Source organism: Atractosteus spatula, chromosome 12, assembly GCF_055471065.1.
Source record: "Atractosteus spatula isolate fAtrSpa1 chromosome 12, fAtrSpa1.hap1, whole genome shotgun sequence".
NCBI lineage: Eukaryota > Metazoa > Chordata > Actinopteri > Semionotiformes > Lepisosteidae > Atractosteus > Atractosteus spatula.
Window position 1 is genome coordinate 22,585,118 of NC_142717.1, and position 24,668 is coordinate 22,609,785.

A 24,668-nucleotide genomic window follows, 5' to 3' on the forward strand; every position below is an offset into this window, starting at 1 on the left:
TTCTGTTTATACTATAGGTGTAGTCTGCTGAACATGACGGGAAAGGCAATATTCACTGTAATTGTGTTATGCTGTTCAAATCCATGCTCAGGGCCCTATATCTAAAACACTTACTGTAGGTACTAGAACCTCTATTTCTTAACTGTGAGATTAATGTTCCCAAGTGTTAAAAGTAGATCTGCAAGAGTTCATTACCATTTAATAAAACAGAAATGTTCATAGGTAATACCCTTGCTTAACTTTTGAGTTTTTTTAAGATGTTGATCTATAATTTCTGAATATTGCAAGACAAGATTTTTCAGCAGTAGGTCATCTTCCTTATTATCTTTGTATTGCTTTTTCTAATTACTTGTTCAATGTCTTTAGTTAAAAGTCTGAGCATCTAAAGAAAATTAACACTCAAATCTACAACAAATTTACAATTTACCTGGAAAACTGCCAAAACTGGAGCAGATGCAGTTTCTTGGGCAGAAATGGCTTATATGAATGTATTTCTCATCAACAGGTGGTCTGTTAAGTTCAGTTGTATGACTGCCTTTGGTAGCCTACCATACAGGCTACCATACGAGTTGTATATCTGCAATGCATGCTTTGCACCAGGTAGCAAATCCTGTCTTGTGGAGGTCTGTTCAATTCCTTGGAGCCAGGGTGAGAAGGTGCCTTTCTGTTGATCCTCAAGTCCTAGGGCCACACATTATTTCAGATCATCCCACAAGTGTTCAGTGGGGCTCAAGTCTGGCGAGGAGGACACAGCAGTCACATTCTCATCTCACAAAAAAGCTGTTGTTCCTTGAGCAACATGAGGAAGGATATTGTCCTGCTCGAGTCATGTTACATGAGGATCAGCTGGAGAAAAGATTGCAAGTGAGTTTCCAGACCTTGAAGAAGTTAGTGCTGTATAGTTGTTGCCATCAGCTAGTACAAGTAGGGACTCCTTCCCAGACCATCACAATTAGATGACTTGTATTCCATCTTGAGGAGATGTCATGACTCGTCTTCCAGACTGTGGCCAATCATTGATGGACTGAGTTTAACTGTAACATGTTGCCAACTTGGAAGTTTCACACTACAGATGGCAAGCAAGAGTGCATTAACCTCCAACATGCCAAAAGCATGAACCCATTGTTCTCTTGATAATCAGAGCATATTGGGTCCTTTCTGTTTCTTGATTTTCATCAAGTTTTAAAATTGACAAGCTAAATGGCTCCCAATCAGCTCTCTTGCTATGAGTTGATTTATTGCATATGCAACAAAGTCACTCAGAAGTAGACGTGTCGTGAGTTATCCATTAATCAAAATGACCCTAAAATTATTTAATCCGTATCCAACATGTATTTTTCTAAAAACATACATGCATAAAGTGCATAGTTTCTTTTGATGCTTTATATACAGTATAAAAATATTTTGGAATATCATAAAGATTTAAATTTGCCACTTTATGTAGTTTGCCAAAAACTTTCAAACTTATGAGTAGAATTTACTCTGCAGAACCAAACCTACATAGTATACTTCACGAATGTTAAGTCTTGGCACTTACTTGGCACTTACTTACTGACACAAATGAAAACCCTTTGCCAGCATGACACTTAAGTGTATAAAAGTGTATAAGCAAAGAAGGCTCAATGGAGACACCTGTCTGAGCACTGCAGGACAGGCCTAAAGTGGCTGAAAGCTAAAGTCACTGTTAACAGTCAGTCATCCTATGCTGTTGCAGAACATCAGTGCCAGCTGAAAATGTGGGTCCTTGGTCTAGTGTTAGTTGTTTTCTTTACCATTACCAGTGCAGGTTTGTTGGGACAACAGTTTGACATAGGACAAGTTCTCTACTCTGCTTCAGTAAAAAAAACAAATTAGTAATTGCATAATAAGCAGACATATCTGTGTTATAATCAGTCCAATTTCCTCTCTGGATGCTCCTTTTAACCAACACAGTTGTACATTTGTTTTCACTTACTGGATGCAAAGCTCAGATTTTCACAACTCCCTTGTTGCTGTAAAGAAGGCATATCCACTTTCCCAGAGGGCTGTGGAATCTTTTGGTTTCTGTCCAAGCTTAAGACCAGTCTTAATGTAATCAAATTATCTGTACAGATTTTTCAAGGTCTCTCCCTCTTATACGGAAAAGTATTATGTCAAGATATATGAACAATTTTGAATTCTGAAAACAAATGTGAAACCTGTCACACCAGTTAATAAACCAAGTGTTCAGGTGAAATACAGTAACAGAAAAAAAAGTCATGCTGAGATGATAATATGGAGTACATGTCTGGGCTCTAGACCCCAGAACACATGTCCACAAACTGGGAGTGACACTGTTGTAGTACCCATGAATACTTGGAAAAGATACAAATTGTATAAGACAAAACTATTAGAAGTGTTTTAGTGCCAAGTGGTGTTTTGTGGGCAAGTGTACAGTGGCTAGTGGCTAAAAGGCAGGCTGAAGTGTCAGATGTCATGGTGTAAACTGGGGGAGAATAGGTTGATATAATTTAATAGGAATCACAGGGATCTGAATTGGACTATTGTTCTGCATAATTTTTGTGAACTATCTAAATTCTGTTATATTAAGCACACGTGTGAAGCTTGCAGATAATACCTAATTAGGAGAATTAGAAAACACTGTATTCCAAAATAAATTCAAAATGATTTAAATTCATGACTGACAAATACTAGGCAGGTGGCCTGAAATGTTGGGAACCGCATAGTATTGAATGCAGGTTTCAAAAACAAAGTACAAATAGAAAATGTGAAAGTGCTGAGCATGAAAAAAACATATAAGAGACCTAAGTGTTTTGGATAAATCATTCATGTCTTCTAGACAATGTTGTCCAGACTGTGGGGAAGCAATAAAAAGGCTTGCAATGTTAACAGCTCCGAATTTAAATCAAGGGTTATCTTAAATACTCTAAACGAAGTCGCACTAGAACATTGTGTCCGGTTTTGGAAGATATGCTACAAAACATATTACTCTGGAATTGTTCTAAGGAGTGCATTCCTGGGCTCAAAGGAGTATACTTCTCTGACAAGCTAAAGAAAACTGGACAGAGAGAATATAGGCAGGGACACCCAATTCAAATATTAAACTGAGACCAGAGGACACATGAAAATTAAAGGAAATGCTTTTAAAACTGAGAATAGTGGGCTCTGTTTTACATGAAGGGCTGTTGGAGTCTAGAATAAGTTAGCCATCTTGTTGAAGCCAATGGCATCCCTACTTTTAAGAAATGGATGAGATCAATTAGCTACTAGAAACAAAATAAGCTAGATGGGCTGAATGACCTCTGGATTGTAAACGTTGTTCCTATGTTATGCAGAAGCTTAGTGTGACTGTAGATCTAGTTTTGAATTTAGAAGAGTTTCCCCTCCTCTTGTGTCTTTTGAGAAGCTACGTTGTCTGAGCTCTGAGTTCTGTTCTGTATTCATGAATGCTGCCCACTTGCTATGCACCTGTAATCCAGCAAGTAAATCAAAAGGCAGAGCTGAGGCAATTGGGCTGCTTTGTAAATCTGCAAAATTATTGATTGCTCCTTGGCTAGTAAACAGAACTTGTGATAGCTAAAATTCTCCCTGGGGCAGCTCATAAAAATGGTTCATCTGTGTTGTCTGGAGAGTGTCTCATTCTTCAGATGTAGTTACTATGCTCCTCGCGTCCAGGATTGAGGATGAGTTTTGGCCAGCCCTTTCCTCCTCTTCCTATTCCTGTTCTCTCTGCAGCATGCAGGACTTCCAGTGCATGCTAAATAAACTGTGCTTGTGCTCTTGTGTGTGAAGGCTCCCTGCTGTAGGTGTCTTTCCTTTTTACAATCAGGAACTAAAAGGTCATGGTGGAGTTTACCAGAAATCCTTTCTGTAGCACGTTCTGCTGTAGTTCAGATTCTTGCCAGCTAGTGGCGCTGTAATACACTTAACAAAGAACTTGTGCCACGTTGCCCTTTCTTTTTAATGTCACAGAGTAGGATTAGAATAAGACCATCGTTCATTGTGTCCTATGCATGGTGACAGGAACAAATTTCAAGAGCAGATACTTAGGTGGTATGTCAAGCTTTATATGCTCCTCTACCAGTCACACACTCTTTTTTTCTCCACTGGTGGTTCAAAATTACAGCAGTTCACCAGCCCTATAACACTTTGCATGACGCTGAAGGAAGTTTAAACTGTAGCCTAAGAATGTAAATTTGTATTTCATCTTATTTTAGCCTAATGAGACCAAATACAGTTTAATGCTCCATACATTACCCCATACTTAAAGATATGGGAATAAACATGCGTTGGTTCATGGCTTAATTCAGTGTCTTTTATTCCAGACAAAATGTCATCAGTACTGGCCTGACCCCCAGGAGGTGCGAGACTACGGGCGTCTGCGAGTGTGCTGTCACTCAGAAGAGTGCAACATTGCCTATGTCTTCCGGGAGCTGACACTTACAAACACAGAGGTACAAAGCTGCCGTTTCTCCCATCTTTCGATCTTGCAATCTGACTTTTTTAATTTAGAATCTCCAATTATATTTTATACCCACCTGATTGAGAAGGGCCATTTGTTTTGCATGTCTAAGCTTGTAGCTACCAAACTCCGTATAGGCAGACTCCTGTGAAACACACACCTTCAAGCCACTCACCATTAAACACATCGCGGGCAGCGAGTAATGTGAGCCAAGCTCGAACCCACGATTATAGTGCTCAGAGCTCCCGAGTGAGCGCCCATACCACATTCAACTTTCAGAAGATCCAGAGTACCCCTTAAACATCAGAAAAGCAGTTCTGTTGTCACTGAGATAAAAAAAGGTTATTCCTGTTCGAGTTTTATGTGACATTTACAGCCTCCGGTATCCAAACTCCGAGTGAAATGTTGCGGATTGGAAGAAGATGGCATAGCACAGTTGACACTTTGATTGTCTGGGAAGTGTTTTGCTTTGCTTGACAAGAAGGGTGCCATCGTAATGATTGAGTAGTATTGAGCGGCTCTGGTTCTGGTCCTGAAACATGCCAGACAGCTGCTTCACAGTTCTGTCCATCTCTGGAAAGGCTGTGATGCCCAGATGAGGAACTGACTCTGAGTTTTCTGATGTGATCCATCTTAGAAATAATCTCTAAACTAATAAAGACCTATTGATAAATCTTTTAAATACAAACAAAAAGCAGTCTTTTCTGTTATTTTTCTTGTCCCTTAATTACATTTTTTATAATGTTCTACTTGTTTTATATTTTTTCAACATTTGTCATATAAAACCTATTGATCTGCTTTGATAAGGATGACTATTAAGGCAGTAGAACATACAGTACAAAGTTTTATAAATAAACAATATGGGACTGACAAGTGACAAATGTGTTTACAAGGAAGCAGTCTGATATTTTTTGGCATTAGATAAACCAAATTGATTTTACTTGAACGCTCTTCAAAACAGCCAGATGTTGATTTAGAGGCATCTTAGGTACTATTTATGTCGAATAGCCTCTTTAATACACCTTGGTGAAAATGAGCCAGACTTAGATGAATTTCTGGGAGCTCTCCCCTGTTCTGTACAAACAAGATCCTACCAGTAAAGTAAACCTGGAACAGAGAAGACCATTATTAGAATGGATCACTCAACATAAGACCTTGCTTCGGGTGTTTGAATTGGTTGATAAACGTAAATGTCAACTGTGGCTTTCAAAGGTTCTCATGCTTAAGGTCAGAGTCAAATATTATTAATCATGTAATTATGATGATTAAAACATCAGTAACATGCACAGGTTTGAGCTTGGTTTAGCAAAATATTAAATATATCATCAGGAAATTATTCGAACATCAAAGTAGTTTTAAATAGTTGTGTTATAAGAAATGCAAACTTGTCTTTTTCATAACTGCACTGCATACTGTACAACAGCTTGTGGTGAGCTATGACAGCTCTCACAGTTTTTTAGTAATTTGAGTTTTGTAAAGATTAAACAATCATGAGCAAAATTGTAATAACATTATAGCATGGAGCATTATTTATAACGTATGGACTGCGTCTAGACCATTTTATACATTCAGACCCCCCTTTATTAATATCCAATAGCTTAATCTCTGCTGTGGAAAAAGTCTGACATTTTTCATTCTTCTGCTCTTTTGCACTATTCCTCTCTTTTATGCAAAAACACAATTCTATGGTGATCTTCTACTGAAAATGTAATTTTGCTTTAAGTATAGTTAAAATCCTGATACATGTATATTTTGTATTACAAAAAAGCCCACTTAGCTTTATGGACATGTATAGCAGGACAAATGATGTCGACAATGAGAAACACTTGAGAATGAGTCAATCAGATTTGATAAATTTGATGTATTAGCTACTACAGTACTTTATATTGGCTAACCTATAGATTATGATCTCTTGAGATCTAGAGATCATTTTTTGGAGATTATGATCATTCTAAATTAAAGATTGCTGAAAAGACAAGCTTGGCTGCTTCTTACCCAGAATACGCATATCAGTATCAGTCAGTATTGTTATGATAGTAGATAGTCATAGAGACTTTAAGTAAGTTGTGCTAATAATATACGTGTATTGTAACTCCTTATTGTGTGCAAGCTGGCAGTTTTACACAATAGTGTATTTAAAATATTAGCAAGTTATATGCTTAAGAGTTTGCACAAAGAAAGATGGAATTCTTAAACCAACCTGAGCATCTTTCAGCTGAGAAGGTACAGTACACCTGTCATCACCAATATATTTTTATTGACTGGCAGCTTCTTGTGATAATTATTTAGTGATTTATGACTACAGACTAAATCTAAATACCAGGGCTACAAGCCAGACCTTGCAGTAATATTTGAAGGCTCTTTATTGTCTACAAACAAAAATGTGAGTCACTTAGTACAGGCTTGTAGCACTGAGAAGAAGCGAAAAAGATATAGTTGAACACGACTTCATTTTGCTTAAACACCCAATTCCATTACTAACCCTGACCTGACATCTTGTCTAATTAAACTTCTTTCAAGTGGTTGTGTATCTCATACATTTGCTGCGATGCATGAAGTGATTTACCTGACCAACCACCAAGACCTCATGTGAAAGGAGGTCCTAGGAAACGCCTAAAGGACAATTACAAAGGACAAATAACAAAATAATACATTATCCAAACTGTAGCCTAGACACAGGAAAATAAAGTTTTCTTCCCTTGTTTGGGTGGGTTTCCTCCGGGTGCTCTGTTTTCCTCCCATAGTCCAAAGACGTACTCTATTACATGTATTCTGCCTTGCTCCAGCTGTTTGCAAGGTTAGTCTCTGGCTCCACTGCAACCCTGTATTGGATAAAGTGATCTGAAAGTGGGTGGATAAACTCCTACCTATGTATGCCCCTTATTAAAAATGCAAAAAAGCTAAATCAAAATTCATTAATTTTATTAAGCAATGATTTAACTCAGGGAGCAGTTCAGTACCATAACTCTCAAAACTAAACGTTTTCATTTAAAAATTGGTTTTATTGCTACCTTTTGATATAGTGTTGTTTAGAAGCACTTTTTAAAAAGTTGTCTAAATGTTAGACATTTTAAAAGCTCATTTCAAGATTCTGTTTCTGTTCTCACTTGATAAGCTTTTTTTTTCCTAACATAATCAAGATTTACTAATTAGCTTGTGTTCCCTTTGGTGAGGATTAAATTGAGTTTCAATTTAGAAGGTCTAGTATGGTTCAGACAGAGGGTAGATTTTTTAAGATTCAATACTGAGCAATGTTGACTGTAGCCAAAAACTGTAATCCTTTTTTAAGGCAAATTCTACAAATGTAACATACCCATTCATCCACATGCTGACTTTGTTGTATGGGGGCACCTTTATTGGTAAGCAATTCACATACAGACAAGACCAGCCCAGGATGAGTCAAGCTCTAGGCAGCCAGCACTCCTTTTTCACAGAGGACATTTAAAAGTGATGGCTTCAGACCTTCAACTCTTGCTGCAAAGTGCTACACCCACAGCATGATGACACTAGCCCTCATTGCACATTATAGAACTGTATGTTGGAGTACAGCAGCATAGTAGTGTGGCAGTGGGTGCTGCCTCCTGGGCTCAGTTCTGGACTAAGACATTTTTTCTGTGGCTTTTGCATGCTTCCTCCATGTTCATATAGGGTTTCACTGGGTGCTCAGGTTTCCTTCAACCAAGACATGATGGCTGGGCTAATTGACGTTTTGAAATAGACTACAATCCTGTCTGCTGTGTAGTGTTTTCAAGCTAGGCTCCTGATTGCCACAGCCAGCCAAGGAATATGAAGCTCTTTGATAATGGATAGAGGGTTACTGAGGTGCCATGTGCGGGTGCTTATTTGTCATTGCAGGTCATACCAATATGGATATGGCAGAAACAGTGTCACAGATGCCATAACCATTGGTTAGTGGTTCATTTTGCTCACTTATATTGTAGGTTATTGATTAAATGGGGAGGACTTATGTTTACTAAAGAATCATATTGGACCTTTGATGGTTAGCATCCTTGTTTTGTAGTCTTACTAAAGTTATAAAGTGACAAGCATGTACTTTTCATTGCCATGGTTTCTATCGTGCTTTTCCTACTCCTGTATTTTTACCATGGTTTAATTATCTAAGGTTTTGCAACACGTGAACCTGTTTTTACTATGGTATACCACACTAAAGGCTCTAGAAGATGAAAACAACATCAATATGGTTGATGATGTGGAATAGTGTTGATGCCATTGGAAAGTCTGTCAACATGATCATCTGTTTGCATGGCAGTTCTTAGTTTCTGTTTTTAAATGATATTCGTAATTGTGTACTAAAATGAACCTTATCAACGAAGAATCAAAATAAATTAAAAAAAATAATTCCTACATCCTGTGAAGAAATTATCAGTGTCCACACTGTATATTTTAAAGCTGAACTTAAAATGCAGTCAAACACTGTACTCTTGCGTGAATTAAGCAGGTGATGGATGGTGTAAATGCTGATGATGTTGCTTCCTATATTAAATCTCCTGTTGACAGTGTTTGTATTTGATGTTTAGGAAATTACTACTTCACTCGCTTCCCTCTGTGGAGCCATTTTCAGTAATATAGAGGTATATTATTAAAATCTGAAGGAAATTGCTTGTGCTGCTGCCCTTGTAAGTTTCAACACAGTGGGTAAAAAGTTGAAGTCTTTTGTCCTCTTTCTCACAACTGCAAATTAAATGGATGAATGTGCAGGAAAGCAACCCATGGATTCTGTTCCTAATAACTATTATATTATTCAGTCACATTGGTTTCTTAAGTAGTGACAGAAAAAATAAGTCTTTAGTCTAAAAGGTGTCAAGTAAAATATACCTTTATGTGGTCTTTGTTTCATCATCTGAAAAGTAACTGCTTTTGCACTGCTCATAAATACCACATAAAAGTACTCCGAGCACTGCCTCTCAGATTAAATTATCTCTATTTCAGCACTTACAGTACCTATGAAGAGAGTTTAATTTTCAAATATTTAGGACATTGTCACCTTTTTATTTTCATCCATATTTACTTATTTACTGCATGAGTTTTTCATATAATCCACCTTCTTGCAGAACCATAGTAATGAAATATACCACAATAACAGCAGTGGTATACACAGTGTATTATTTATACAGTGTTTGCTACCCAGTGGTAACTATGGTGACTTTACTGTGTATTCTGAATCATCTATCTAATTTTTATGTGCTCATCATTATAAATGTCAAATCAGACAGTATAAATTAGATTTCTAAGACTTTTTGGACTATAGTAAAAACATATGAAAGGTTGCAAACAAAAAGAGGCCATTTAGTCCATCTTGATTGTTTAGTTGTTCAGTAGCTACAGACGCAGCCATCTATCCAGCATACCGCTTTCAGCCCTTCACAACTCAAGACAGATCACTAGGTAGCACTTGTGTTGCATTAGATGAAACTGTTTCTTCATTATGTAATTTTATTTCTTGAAAATATTTTATATGTTATATAAAATACATAGGTAGCTACTTTTTTAAATGTAATATCACTTTACAGTATTTTTTCCTGAAAATGGGATTACATTGCATGTATAGATCCAGCCATTCAGAATGCGAGCCGGATAATACAGCAATCTGCAGTGCACCTCAGCACTACATTCTTAAAATATTGTTGTCAGAGTGCACTTTTTGTAAAACTGCCAGGCGGCACAGTGAAGCCCTTATGTGGTGTGTGGAAGCACTTGGGCTGTCGCCAGAAAACACCTGGTTTCGAACCTCTGTCAATGCTGAGCCCCTTGAGACAGTCTTTTTCCAATTAAACAATAGAAAATAAAAATTTAGCATAATGCATGCTGTAGTGAAAAAGCTAGTGGCCACTTCCTGTCAAAAGAATTGTATATGTAGTTTATTGTTATCTGAGTAGAAACAGAAAATACACTTTTGCACATTAAAGAGAGGTTGAACCCAATACTCATCCAAGATGCATAATTTTGAGTTTGTGTTATTCTGCTTTATATGGTCAGGTGTTTCTCTTACATAACTTTTGAATAGTAATTCTCCTGTTGTGAACTTGCTTACTGCTTGTGGTTTGAAGGCTCTGTGTATTTTGTTTACAAAGTTATTGACATCTGAAACATCGTATCTCAAATTAGGCGTTGTGGAACATTGTGAAAACAAATCACAAATCACCCTGAACAGAATACAAGTAGTTTGAAATTATTATTTATTAGTAATAAAATGAATATAGTTGATAATGATCAGAGACATTCTTATACTTTGGTGTCAGAGTTTTTTGTAATACCGCTTTATTCTAGATTATAATTATAATTTTTATGATTTCATTTTAAGGCTTGTTTTAAACTGGTTGAACTGGTTTATACTCCCACCGTTGACGGTATTCACATTTGCTAACTCATTCATGTCTTTAATTTATTAAAATCATTTTAATATTTAACATGTTGTGATACAGTATATACAAATAATAAAAATGTCAATATAGTGTACATGCAGTATTATATACTATTTTATTTTTAGAGAATGAGTCTTTGTTATATGGGACCTTCTGGGTGATAGGCACGCACTTACCCTACTGTAGCTGTATTTAGATCCTTAAATTAATATCATTAGTGACAGTTTTTTTCAGCTACCAAAGTTTTAGTTACATGATTCCATATTAATATTCCCTATTAAGTGGATTTTACAACTTTTTTTACAACAATACAAGCAAATATTCATAGAAAGGGTTTAAACATTTTAGCTTTTTATAAAGTGTATACACTTAATATAGTTAGAATGAGCATGTCAAAACATTTCCAAATAACCAGTTATTTCCAAATAACCGCAAGTGACAGAGTTAAAGATTTTGATGCATAAAATGTTTATGAATATCTTCATATCATGATTGATTGGCAGATTAGCATATTTTTGTGAAACTCTGTAATTTCTGAAATTAAAAAAGTGCATGTCATTAGCGGCTACCAAAAACCAAACAAGATGTACTGCAATCGATTAGCAACTTCTCAGATCAGCTTGACTAAACAAATATGTTTTTAGCCTACATTTGAACATTTAGATGTGTCTGAATCTTTGGGGAGGCTCTTCCATAATTTGGGAGCTCTATAAGAAAATGCTTTGTTGCCAGCTGTGACTTTTTTAATTGTAGGAACAACTAGGTAACCTGCTCCTTGTGATTGAAGTGTACGAGAGGGATTATAAGGCACTAAGAGATCACTCAAATATTGTGGGCCATGCAGAGCTTTATAAATGAGGAATGACAATTTTTAATCAATGCAGAATTAACAGGAAGCCAATGCAGACATGACAGAACAGGAGTTATATGTTAATATTTTCTAGTTCTTGTGAGTACTCTATCTGCCACATTTTGAACTAACTGGAGTCTATTTAGGGACACTGAAGAGCAACCAGAGAGCACAGCATTACAGTAATCCACTCTTCAAGTTATAAATGCATGTACTAATTTTTCAGCGTCAAGGAGAGATAGCAGCCTCCTATGCTTTGCAATGTTTCTTAAGTGGAAGAAGGCTACTCTAGAAAGATTTTTAATGTGAATATCAAATGAAAGATCAGAATCTATAGTAATACCTAGGTCTTTAATTACTGTACTGGGAGCAACAGAGAAGCCACCAACAGTCAAGGTACAGTACATTCAGCTAGCCTAGTTTTAGCAACCTTAGGACCAAGCGCCAGCACTTCTGTTTTGTCAGAATTAAGCACAAGGAAGTTGCAAGCCATCCAGCTTCTAATGTCTTTCAGACAGTTTTCTGTCTTGGAAAATTGATATACTTCATCTGGTTTGACTGATATGTACAACTGAGTATCATCTGCATAAAGGGTGAAAGTTAATGTCATGCTTACGACTTATATGACCGAGGAGTAACATATACAAGGAAAACATCAAAGGACCAAGCACTGAACCTTGAGGGACTCGATATTTTACCCCAATAGGCTCAGAATATTCATTATTTACCTGTAAAAATTGATAGCGATCAGTTAGGTAGGATCTGAACCAGGAACATCTGTCCACTTATGCCAACAAGGTTTTCAAGTCTGTTTAATAGAATGTTATGATCTATGGTATCAAACGCTGTGCTTAGATCTAATAGAAATGCAGCCAAGGTCAGTGGAGAGATGTAGGTCATTCAGTACTTTGACTAAAGCAGTCAAAAAACTGCAAAGACCTAATTTCTTTGCAAAAATATACATGACTGTTTTGCTACAGCTTTCTCCAGGACATTAGCAATAAAATAATTTAAAAAATTTAATAGCCATTTTTAGAGATTTCGGTACATGCTGTATCCAAGGTGTAGAAACAAATTTATAATATTTAGGATAGGATCAAGCAAGCAAGTAGTTGATTTAGAAGATGTCACTAATGCTCTCAATTCTGAATTGTTTCTTAAACAAATTAAACAAATTTAAACTCCATTTAAGTGCTTAGTTTAATGGGTCATTACAGTATTCATTTTGTTGATACACAGAATGTGCCTTTGCTTTACACAATTAGATGTGTAAGTAGCATAAGTAGTGTCGCAAAGTAGTTCTCTTTCACACTTCACACTCCTGATCCTTTACAACCATTTGTGCATTATAGACATACAGTTAGCTCAGCTAAAACCTAAGAACTCCAGGTGAAAACATGTCAGGTAAAATTATGGAAGATTGCATTAAGAAGTTGATAGATGACATGAACTTTCTACAGAATCAGCTTAGTAACAGTGATTCTGGTTTGCTATATGATTCCTGTACATGATTTACTATGATTGTACTATGTACTGTTTATGAAGGAGTTACGATGGTGTTCTTTAGATGGTGTGTTTTTCAAGGATGTTCAATATGTGATCCTGTGTTTTTAGGAAATAGTCTCCTGGGTTAACTCTATATAAGATTTAGGATCTTTCTACTTAAAGCTGCTCTAAGTCTCCCTTGTGGATTCTCTTACCTCACTTCACCTGTCTGTATATGGTTATCCATTCTGGTTGCTATTTTTTATTTTGTTCTAAGATTTCATATATTCTCTGTGTGGTAACCAAAAGTGACCAGGATATTTTAAAAGTTTTAGTTAGGTGTTATTGGTGCATTGTAAAGTTTAACATTACTTACATGGATTTACATTACACATTTTTGCTTTATACTCGGCCATTATTTACTTTTTTTTACTGCTTTTCCATTTTGTCTCATGAGGACATAGAAGAATCACCAAGATCCCTTTTTTGTGTGTAGTTTGCTTAAGCTCCAAATCATTCATGAGATATGTGCAGTATGATCCTTCAACCAGTGTAAATAACTCACAAAAGTATCAGACACTTGCACAGTTCTCATATTTTTGCTGTTTCAAAGCTTGCATTTATGAAACTTGTAATGAAAGCAGTAATGAATATATTATATACATCATTAATAATTGCTTACACTTATATAGCGCTTTTCTGGACACTCCACTCAAAGCGCTTTACAGGTAATGGGGACCCCTCCACCACCACCAATGTGCAGCCCCACCTGGATGGTGTGTCGGCAGCCATAGTGCACCAGTACACTCACCACACACCAGCTATCAGTGGGGAGGAGAACAGAGTAATGAAGCCAATTTATACATGATCTGCAACTGCACAAAAAGAAGTAAATAGATAATATGAAAGAAAACTTGATTGCATAAGTATTCAAACTTTTAGGATTGGAACACCTAAATTAATTTAAATATCTTAACATACAAATAGTTGTATGGCTTCCGTCTCTCACTTGGAAATAATCTTCGAGACTTGAGAATAAATGTACCAGTTTAAGGTCCCTGACTCAGGTAGTGAATCATTGGTAGAAATTCAGTTCTGAAGACCAAGGAGCTTTCAAAACAACCCAGATATAGTTAGGCACTGATCAGTAGAAGGATATTAAAACAATCCCCTAATATCTCAATCAAGGTGAAGTCAAACATTGCGAAGCTGAGGGCACCCAGATTAGATCAGACTGTCCCTCCAAACTGCACAGCCAGGTGAGGAGGAACCTATTTAGAACGAGGCCAGCGTTGACTGAAAGATGGGTCAACAATAGCCCAGTCAATCCACAAAGCGTGCTTGTGTGGAACTAAGGAAAAATATCTCCATTCCCACATTACATTTTGCAGCAATGCACCTAAGGCTTTGTGAGAGAGAATTGGAATATTTTGGTCTAATTTCAAAGAGTTACATCTAAGGCAAACCCAACGTAGTCCATAACTCGGTCTACACCATCCCTATTGTCAAACCGGTGGCAGTATTGCTATAATTCTGCTTCTAATGAGCAGGAGAGTCAAAATTCATGGGAACATTAATGCACAAAATTAGTCACAATTTAGTGGGAAAACCTGCTTCAGACAAAACTGACAAACATTCACTTTTTTGGACGAATACTATTGATGATTGATGTAACAACTTCAGTTGTTACGTGTATGTACTGCTCTGATTCTGAGTGTTAAGATATTATAGGTAGATATAATAACATCCCCCATTTCCTTAAGTAGGACCAGAAAAATACCATTGGGCCTCAGTGATTTATTGATTGTAAACCTCCCTAGCCAATGTAGACCCTCATTGTTAATTGTGCTACAATTACCCCTTACTACTGATCCTTTTTCTGTGATAAGCGTCATTTATAAAAATCTTGTATGTAAAATATTTAGCACGTTTCTAGATGAAAATATTATTAATAATAAATAAATCATTGATTTATTATCTATTATCCCATATCATTTTCCACCTTTATGGTTTTTTCACTTTTGACCCTTTGCTTCCTGTTGTGGCATTTTGCCTTAAAAGTAGAGGGTTTTTCACTCCTTTCTCAATTCTGGCTTTGACAAGAGCAGAAATAAAGCTCCTTGTCCAGGAAGTTTGCTGTTATCTCATACAGGGACCAGGGCAGGATTGTCAGATTAGTGTACCTTGAAATGAACCTCTTGTTCTCACTCTGCTGTTGCCATGGGAATCTGAATGCATCACCACAAAGGAGAGGGCAGCCAGAGAGCAGGCAGCTGTAGTGTTTCTCGCAAAGGGAATTATCCCCTATAGTAGATGCATTTGAAGACTCTGCTGCCTGCACCTGAGCTAAGGTTTCTGTCATTTCAAAACACTACTGACTGTTGAAGGTTTGTTTTGTTTAGTTCTGCGTTGCCACTTAGTGGAAAATGTATGTTTTATGAAGTGGTGTATTTTGTTTTTGTATGTGCAACGTACATACCGGTCCTGAGTAGCATTTTTTAATCATTTCTAGGGAATAATAGACTATAAATCTATTATATATAATATAATCTATTCATTAAATCGTATACCAGCTTTGAACGACAGCATTGATTTATCATAGAAAAGAATGCTTTCTTCAGCAGGGAGCAAGAAAGTGTTTTAATATGGAAAGCTGCTATGTCACTATAAATTAGAGGAAATTTCGACAAAAACAAGTGTAAGGTCAACAAATGAGTATACATTGTTAAATGCAAAATTAAACTTTGATCTAAAGGTTTTCTTAAATGGTCATTTGAATCCATGGACTACTTTGTTGTATTTCTCCAAAAGAAAAAATGTAGATGAGTAAAGAAATCTGCATAATGAGTCACAGGTCTAATATCATTTAAGTATTAAAGGGATCCATTCTCTTTAATAACAGGGCTGAAGCACATAAGTAGCAAATCTCATCAGCCTTCAGTTTCCAAAAGCAAGGAAGGATTAAGGTCTAAAGATGTACAACACTAAGATAAGGAACCTAGAAGACAGAACAGTTGCAACAGAAATCCAAGCACACGATGGTGCAGATAAAAGCACATGTCTGCTTCATGCCTTGTACTTGTACTGTAAGTCACTCACTACCTGATGGATATATTTGTATATTCAGTGTTCATTGTGAGAAAATAGGACTGTGCCACAGTCTAGGGACAGTTCCAATGCCACAATTGTCTTTATCTGTATGTTTTTCTGTTTATCTGCAGCAGATTGTTATCATAGACTTCTGAGAAAGTATCCAGAGCACACAGTAATTTCCAAGGCAGCATCTATGAAACTGCACAGGAAGAGCAGCCCGTCTGTTCCAGTCCCTGACCTCTCTTGGCATAAAGTAATCCTTTAGAATTGAAAGGACAGTGTCAGAAGGGAGTTAGAAGGGAAGGAGGATCCACAGGTTCACTTTCTTAATTAAGAATTTGTTTAGTCAAGATCACCATCCATTTGTGATCTACTATGGGAGTTTAAAGTACTGACTTCTAGTTTGTGAACAGAGAGAGGAGATAATGTCAGGAAACTGGTTTTCATGTTGATAACCATGGAAATGACTTGGATCCAGCCAAGGCAAAACTTGTTTTAAAAACAAATTAAAACAAATTAATTATATGTAATCTGTTGTTAAACATATATTTACAGTTGTACAGACCAGATAATTCAAAGGATTTTATCAATTAAAGTTGGAGATGTTAATGCCCAAACAGTTGATATGTACAGCTCAGTTTGCAATCCATGTATGGGTCAGAATGTTGCTTACTTTATTGGCTTTATTCAGTAATTAGGTAAGGAATTAAATAATTTAAGGAAATCCAAAAACCTTAATTTGCTCACTCTTCTGTCCTTTATTCTGATCTCTTTAGATTCATTTAGACATTTTTATTTTTCACTTATTCTCACACTCATCAGTGAAGTGGTTTTATATGCAGCCTCAGTCTCTTTATATTTATTATCTTTCTTTTTAAAAATAAATACAGTATTCTTCTCGCCTTACTCAAGTATCCAAGCTCTATTCATGCTACTTGTGTGTCATCAAAATAAACAAGACAGCTCTGCCTGCTGATAATAGAATCATATCTAAGAAAACCAAATTTGAATGTAATACCATTCTTGGTGAACATCTTTTAAATTCTTACATTCAGAATGCAGAAGCAGTCATTCATTGCATTAAGTTAAATGTCTCTATCTCCTGCACATTTCATATGTGATAATGTGCTCTAAAGGCTAATGGTTTGTTATGTTTGATGTTTGTTTTCCTGAGAAGCTGAAAGACTGGGCTTGTATGCCAATTATTGATGATAAAAATGGCAATATGTTGGGCTCCGCAGTGCTTCACTCAAGCAAGGCAAATTGTATTCAGGACACATTAATTAATTAGTGACTGAGAAAAGCCCTTTGTGGATTTGGGAAAGATGGTTAAGCAGCACGTGTTCCACAGAATTCTTGGCCAAGGTGTAAAAGACCAGGCTTTGTGCAGTCTCAAGTGACTAATTTTGAAGCCCTATTCGGCCATGCACACGGATCTTTTTCCACTACACTAACTTCAGTGTACAACTTTGGGAGAAAAAAAGCATAGCCAAAACCCAAATGTTCCAGTATTTAGAAGAAACACTTAACATTCTAACACAGCCTTGAGTGAGCCAAGTGTTTGAAACCTTATAGTTTTTCTCATTAAGAATAAGTCAAGCAAGTTTAAGAAGGTAGAAAATATTGCATGAGTATTTCCTCTCATCCAAAGATTTGGTATGTGGGCTGCTTAACGATGTCAATCAAAAGGTATGAAGCTTTGCTATAGAGGATATTTTAGTAGGATATAGCTTATAGGAGTTTGAACACATCACTAAACAAGTTACAAGGAAACCAGAGCGAGGGGTAAAAAGATGTGTACTGTATAGTCTTTCCAGATTCTTTACTCTCTAATCTTCAGGTATTTGATTTTATTGCCTCTGCATCTTTTTGGCCTTCCACAGTCCCACTAATGACAGTCTTCCTCTCCCAGACAGGAGAGGAGCGCAGCGTCACTCACCTGCAGTACGTAGCCTGGCCTGACCACGGTGTGCCCGATGACCCCTCTGACTTCCTGGACTTTGTGAACTTTATCCGGCAGAAGAGGGGTGAAAGTGACCCACTGTTTGTCCACTGCAGGTGAGTCCTGAAAAAGTGTCGGAAAGTTTTAGAAAGCCAAGCGGGCTGATGTTTCCCAGAAACAGCATTTTATTTGTCCAATGGGCTGCAACAGGAGGACAGAACATAGACATACATAGCACACAGTACAATCACAGCTACCCCATCTTAAATAGTTAATACTGCTGAAAAACGTCCCATACCCAGAGGGTCATCTGTAAGTTTTGCTAAATTTACATCTAGTGACAACGCAATGACTGTATTTATTATTGCATTTAAAAAGGTACATTTATTGTAAATACAATAAAAATAAACACCAAAATTCAAAAAGCAACAATGCAACAAACAATACTATGCATGTACTGTATGTAGAATGTGCCTTGTATTTCTGTACTTTATGGTATGTAGGGCCCACCTGAAGTACATTGAAATCAAATGCCCATAGCAAATGAATCTTATATCCCTGTTGTAGACATTGCGGGAAGCAATGAAAAAGGCCAGAAATGGTAGGATATATCGTTAAAAGCATATAACGTAATGCAAGACATTTTATCTTAAAATTGTTTAGCGTGCCAGTAAGACCACAATTGTAAAACTGTGATCAAGTTTGATCAACAGTAAAACAAGAAAGATAATCCATTAAGAGAAGGGCACCCAGGTCAGACCTCGGGTTCACCAATAAGAAAATACTGGACCTTTGTAGCCTTGAACACAGGACTATAAGGGGACTTAATTCAAATATTCAAAATGTTTAGAGGTAATTGGAATCAACAGTGTAACACAAACCAGAGCGCACAAACTGAAACTAAGAGGATATGCCTTTTACAACCAAGAACTTGAGGTACTACATCACTCAAAGAGCATCTGAAACAATGTGGTCAAAACCGATACCATCACTTATCTTAATGTTCCTCACGTGACCGGCCCTGACTAGCTCTGTTGGTAGAGCATGAGACTCATAATCTCAGAGCAGTGGGTTTGTGTCCCACATCGGGCGCCAGGTCCTCCATGTTGGAGGTTGGGCAGAATGCTAACAACCCTGTCCCATAAAAAACTAATGTTCCGGTAACATCAACAGCATGTTGGTGCCCCTAAGTGCCGGAAGGCATAACGGGCAAACATCCATCCATCTTCATGTGACCCACACTGAATGTTCCAAAACGTGCTCATGCAAAATACAGTAGAATTGCTAATTATCTATTTAATCCTCAGTTGTCTAACTCAACAACAACTTTCCATGGAGCACAGGTCCGGTCCCTTACAAAGTTATCTCAATATAATCAATACTAATATGTACATCTTGTGGCTATGTTGAGAGTGAGTGTGAATACTGTTTTAACTGTATCTGTTGATCTCACTGCAGCAGTGTTCTTTAAAAATAACAATGGTCTTTTAAAATAACAATATTTCCGTTTACGGGACTTGCATTTTAGAAAAGTTTGATATAATTAATTGCAAACTTGTAGGATAGCATAGAGGCACAGTATTTAGCATAGCTGTCCTGCAGCTCCAGGGTCTAGGGTTCAATTCCTGGGGTGCTATCTGTGTGGAGATTGTATGTTCTCCCCATGTTTGTTGAGGTTTTTGCCAGGTGCTCCAGTTTCCTCCCATGGTCCAAAGAAATACTAATTCTGAGAAAATTGACCCTGGTGTCAGTTTGTCTGTTTGTCTGCCCTGTGATGGACTGCAGGGTGTATTCTGCCTAGTGGCTTCAGCTTGCCAGAATGTGATCCAGCTCACCCACAACCCTGAAGCCATTGTAATATGCATGAGCAAATTGCAGTTTGTTTTCTCTAAAAAAGATGTTGATGCTTACTGGTGTAAAATTAAAAAAATAATAAAATCTAATGTTGCAATTGTTTGTGCAATTCCTTTCTTGTCTCTCCCAGCTTCTCTATGAGAACTTTCTCAGAACTTTTGTTAGATGGTGGGGGTTGTAATCTTTAAAGAGTTCATTCTTGGGAATAAAACAATCCAGGATCTATGACTTTTATAGAGTATCTCTTTTCAGCATTATTTGTGTTAGAGTACCATGAATTCATACTAAATATACAAGTTGGGGCAGAGCAGTGGCACTGTGGCTAAGGATCTGTGGCTGGAAGGTTGCCGGTTCAAATCCTGCAGCCGGCAGAGGAATCCTTCTCAGTTGGGCCCCTGAGCAAGGCCCTTAACCCCAATTGCTCCAGGGGCGCCATATAAGTGGCTGACCCTGCGCTTTGACCCCAAGCTTCTCTCTCCCTGTCTGTGAATCTGTGTGTCTCATGGAGAGCAAGCTGGGGTATGCGAAAAGACAAATTCCTAATGCAAGAAATTGTATATGGCTGGTAAAGTGATCTTATCTCTTATAAGTAACTTAAGTACATATTGAATGTTCATAAAACTCAAAAGGAACAACACAGTAGAGACACAGTAGATTAATCTAGATAGGTCCATAAATGGCTTCACACTTGTGGTTGTAGTATTTCTAGGCTTTCCTAGGATTACCCAGCTGTGTGTTATTGTGGGGAATCTTTTGCAGTGCTGGGATTGGCCGAACTGGTGTCCTTGTTACCATGGAGACAGCAGTGGAGCTAATTGAAAAGAACCAGCCTGTTTACCCACTGGACATTGTACGAACCATGAGGGACCAGAGAGCCATGATGGTGCAGACTGCGGTGAGTTTGGGTATCTGAGCAAGCAAATTAAAGTTTTTAACTTAACAGCTGCTTGTTGGATTCTTCTTTCTTTGGAAGAGATGAACTCTATAAGACTAGCAAGTTTCTTTGCCTTTCGAAGATAATCACGGTATATCTTGAGAGGTATTTAACATGAATTTTATCAGATTGAATTGGTTCCATTCTTAATATTGTGATGGAAGAGGGCAGTCTGATATACTGTACGGATATCGCTGTACCCTGCATACCATAGGGGGATTTTTTTTTCTATGTTCCAGACATTGATTTTGTTTGCAGACAGTTCACTTAGGCATATGCATTTCAAAGCTAAAATTTTCACTCAACATGAAGTTTGTCAGACACCATTACATATGTTACTATACTAAGTTATTACACGACTATTATACCTGGAGTTTAAGTGACTTATTATGTTTCTGACTCATGTTTACATTTGGATCTGTAGTTTCTACCTTAGAGTTTGCTTTATGTAGAGTAATTTAGTACCACATATTCTAACAGTGGTACAGTAGCTCCTGACCATGTTATAGTTATTTATGGTTGTGTAGTTTATGGAATTGCTTTACTCAGGAAGTAAAAATGCAATTTAACAGGTTCTAAAACACTCACAAATCCACACAAAAATGAATAACACTTTGGCTTGTGTTGCCATTAATAACCGAACAGAAAAAATCCATTACATTTTTTCTTAATGATGTTATAAACCATTATAACGTCATTACTTATAGTGGTATTTATCAATGCTCTTTGCAACCCCTAAAAAAGGTGAATGAAATGAGGCTGTATTTAAGTGCTCTTTTTTCTTTTTCTTCACCATCGAATTCCCACTAGAGAAGTTGGAAATAAGCAATGTTCGTCTCCTGCTGTATATCTCAGGAAAGCAGGCTGTTTGCACAGTTAATTCATTACTTGAGGGTTTCAGACCTGACATTGTTTGTCCTAAGTAAATAAATCGCACAGGAAAGAATGAAAATATCTAGAACCTTCAAATGAGTCAGCACATTTAACGCCTCACAGCTGGAACAGCCCCTTCCAGTTATAAAAGAATGCAGGTCCCTGATCTGTGCCCTTTCCCAGAACAGTAATCCAGCAACATGCCCTCTTTTCTTCAAGCATTTTTTTTTCCTTTATCATAATAACAGGTTACTGCAAGAGCCTGCCGTGCTGACATTTTGCGGCCTGCGTTTTAACCTCATGGGGCCTTTTTATTATTGTAACTGACAGTTATTCATTGTGAAATAGGACTTTGGAGGTAACCTTTTTTACAGTGTAATTGTGTTAAATGTTGAAATTGGTTATTATTAATAAATTAACTGTTTCTTAAAGGGTATAATTGCTTTGTTTTGGAGAAATCTATTTGCTCATGCAAGGGTAATGTCTTTGTCTCCTCAGAATTGTTGATTCCTAAGTATTTTTCTCTTTAGCAGTGTTATATCCGAGAGAGGTATTTACCTACCCTATAAACATTGGGACTTTTTTCTGAGAGAATGCGAATTGTTCCTCAGATTGTGGTCTTGTACTGTACTACCTTGCTTTTCCCTCCAGGGAATGAACAATAACAGTATGTGTTTTGAGTCTCCAAAATGTAATGTTTGTCTTTGTCCTTTCATGGAAGATGTTGAAATTCTGATCTAGAGGTAGGCTTTGTACAGTATGATTCTGAATATAATGAGTAACTGTCCTATTTCTCCATGCCTTTGAGGGGATTAGTTAAAACACTTCAACAGTGAAATTCCTGCCTTTTAAAACTCTAGTAAATGTGTCCATCACTAAATTGCAGTTCATGTCTGGAATGTACATCAGTCACAATGTTCAAGCCAGAACCCACCATTGGCACATTGATGGGTAATGCCAGTCTACCATGTTTACATACAGTAGGACATCACTTCTGCTTTGAGTGCTAGCCCTTATTACTGATGAGGAAAGGGTTAACCTGGGTCTTTCTTCATAGTTCAGTGTAGAAAAGTGTTTCTTGTACAGCTTCCACATAAAGCTTAACATCAGAATGTTTCTTCTTTACTTATCCAAGTGCTGTATGAAGATGTATTTGATCTCTAGAGCCAATTCTTCTTAATTAAAAACCCCCATTGTACAATATTTTACACAGATTTCAGTCTTTCTCTTTCTTTTTCCTACTCTTTCCCTCTTTGTGTGTGTACAGATTCAAAGTGATGTTAATTGCAATTGAATAACACATTCTGGCTCTGTAGCATACATATTTTAATTTAATCCTTTTTTATCCTTCTATTTTCTGAGTTAGACTGCTCTTTCTTAATGTTATGATCAGTGCCATGCTGCCCTTTAAGATAATAAGTTCCTTCTATAAAACATTAAAGAGACTAAAGGGCAGGTGTGGTATTAATATTTGAGAAAAACTAGATAGTCTTCCTTATATGCAGTATGCTGACTGTTACTGTGTATGTTTTTCCTAGCCATTAGTAACAAGGTGCTTAGAGGGAAACTGACATGCTGACTTCAATGTGCTTCTGGTTTGGTTTGTTAAGTACTATGTCTGATCCTGACCTTTATTACCCATTCAAATTAGGCCATGCAAAGTACATAAAATAATGATATCCAAGGGACAAACTGAAGTGCAATTGTCCAAGTATCGAATTGCAAATTTGCGGGCGGGTTTTTGTCTTAAGGTTTTGTGCTTCTTCAGAATGGAAACCACGCATCAAGCTGCATTTATGAGTTGTACTGTAGTTAGCAGGTGGACTGAAGTTTTGATATAATAAATGCCTTCACTGTGAAGCCACATGCTTCTTTATATGTAAACTAAATGTTACCAGACATTCTTTCTTAAAAGGAATAAAGTACTGATGGAATTTAAAATGCAAGAGGTTACATAGCATATGGTTTGTTTTATAAATACCCATTTCACAGAAATGTCCAATCTACAGAACAAACTCTCCAATTCAGACTGACTGAAAATGCATTATGTATATGGCTATAGTCACAAATGTTCAGTCACGCTGTCTAGTGGTGCCTTCTCCTCACTCTATAAACATCAGAGCAGTAGAGGGCACTGTGGAGGGACACTCAGTCCTGCCTCTGTGTCTGGAGTTTCAGAGATGGTGCAGCCTCTTACCTGATGTCCTGATATTTCTGTTTACAGAGTCAGTATCGCTTCGTGTGTGAGGCCATCCTGCGTGTGTACGAGGAGCAGCGGGGCCAGTCACTGGAGTCCAGCTAGCCCACACATGCAGGGAACAGAGGAAGGAGGGGAGCCTGGCTCCCACACAGCTGACCCACAGCCAGAAAGTTGCACTTCTCTCCGACGTTCTGCTCAAACCACAGATCAGCAGGAGAGAAGACACACAGAACGTGGCGGAGCGCGTGTGAACTGTGGCACTTTATAACACATTGGGGAAAATGACTACTGCTACACCTACTGCTACTACTACTGCTATAATGGATAGTTATAAGATTTTTCTAGCACTATTTGTACTGTCCTATTTTGTTTTTGTTTGTTTTTTTAATTGATTGGGAAAAAAAAACATTACTTTTATACTGTGCACAGTAAAAGTAACATCTTAATGCCTGATATGTCTGGCATTCCCAATTAACTGTTTGTGTAATTGGTGGATTAAGAAGAAAGCATAGACTATCAAAAAAGAATCCCTTCAAGTAAATGAGAATGGTGCTCATAGAGATTTATATCATAAAGATCGGTGCCAACTACTGCTTTAGCCAAGGACTATTCC

General features: G+C 37.2%; 1 protein-coding gene across 1 annotated transcript in view; it reads left to right on the forward strand.

Moving 5' to 3' along the window:
* Window positions 1-24,461, forward strand: part of ptpn3 (protein tyrosine phosphatase non-receptor type 3) — a 125,586-nt gene extending 101,125 nt beyond the window's left edge. The window contains exons 24-27 of the mRNA XM_088929442.1: window positions 4,305-4,433; window positions 18,165-18,310; window positions 20,808-20,943; window positions 24,080-24,461. Of these exons, the coding sequence (XP_088785568.1) occupies window positions 4,305-4,433; window positions 18,165-18,310; window positions 20,808-20,943; window positions 24,080-24,157 (489 nt within the window). The 3' untranslated portion in view covers window positions 24,158-24,461. The remainder of the gene's footprint in view (window positions 1-4,304; window positions 4,434-18,164; window positions 18,311-20,807; window positions 20,944-24,079) is intronic.
* Window positions 24,462-24,668: the final 207 nt, after the last annotated feature.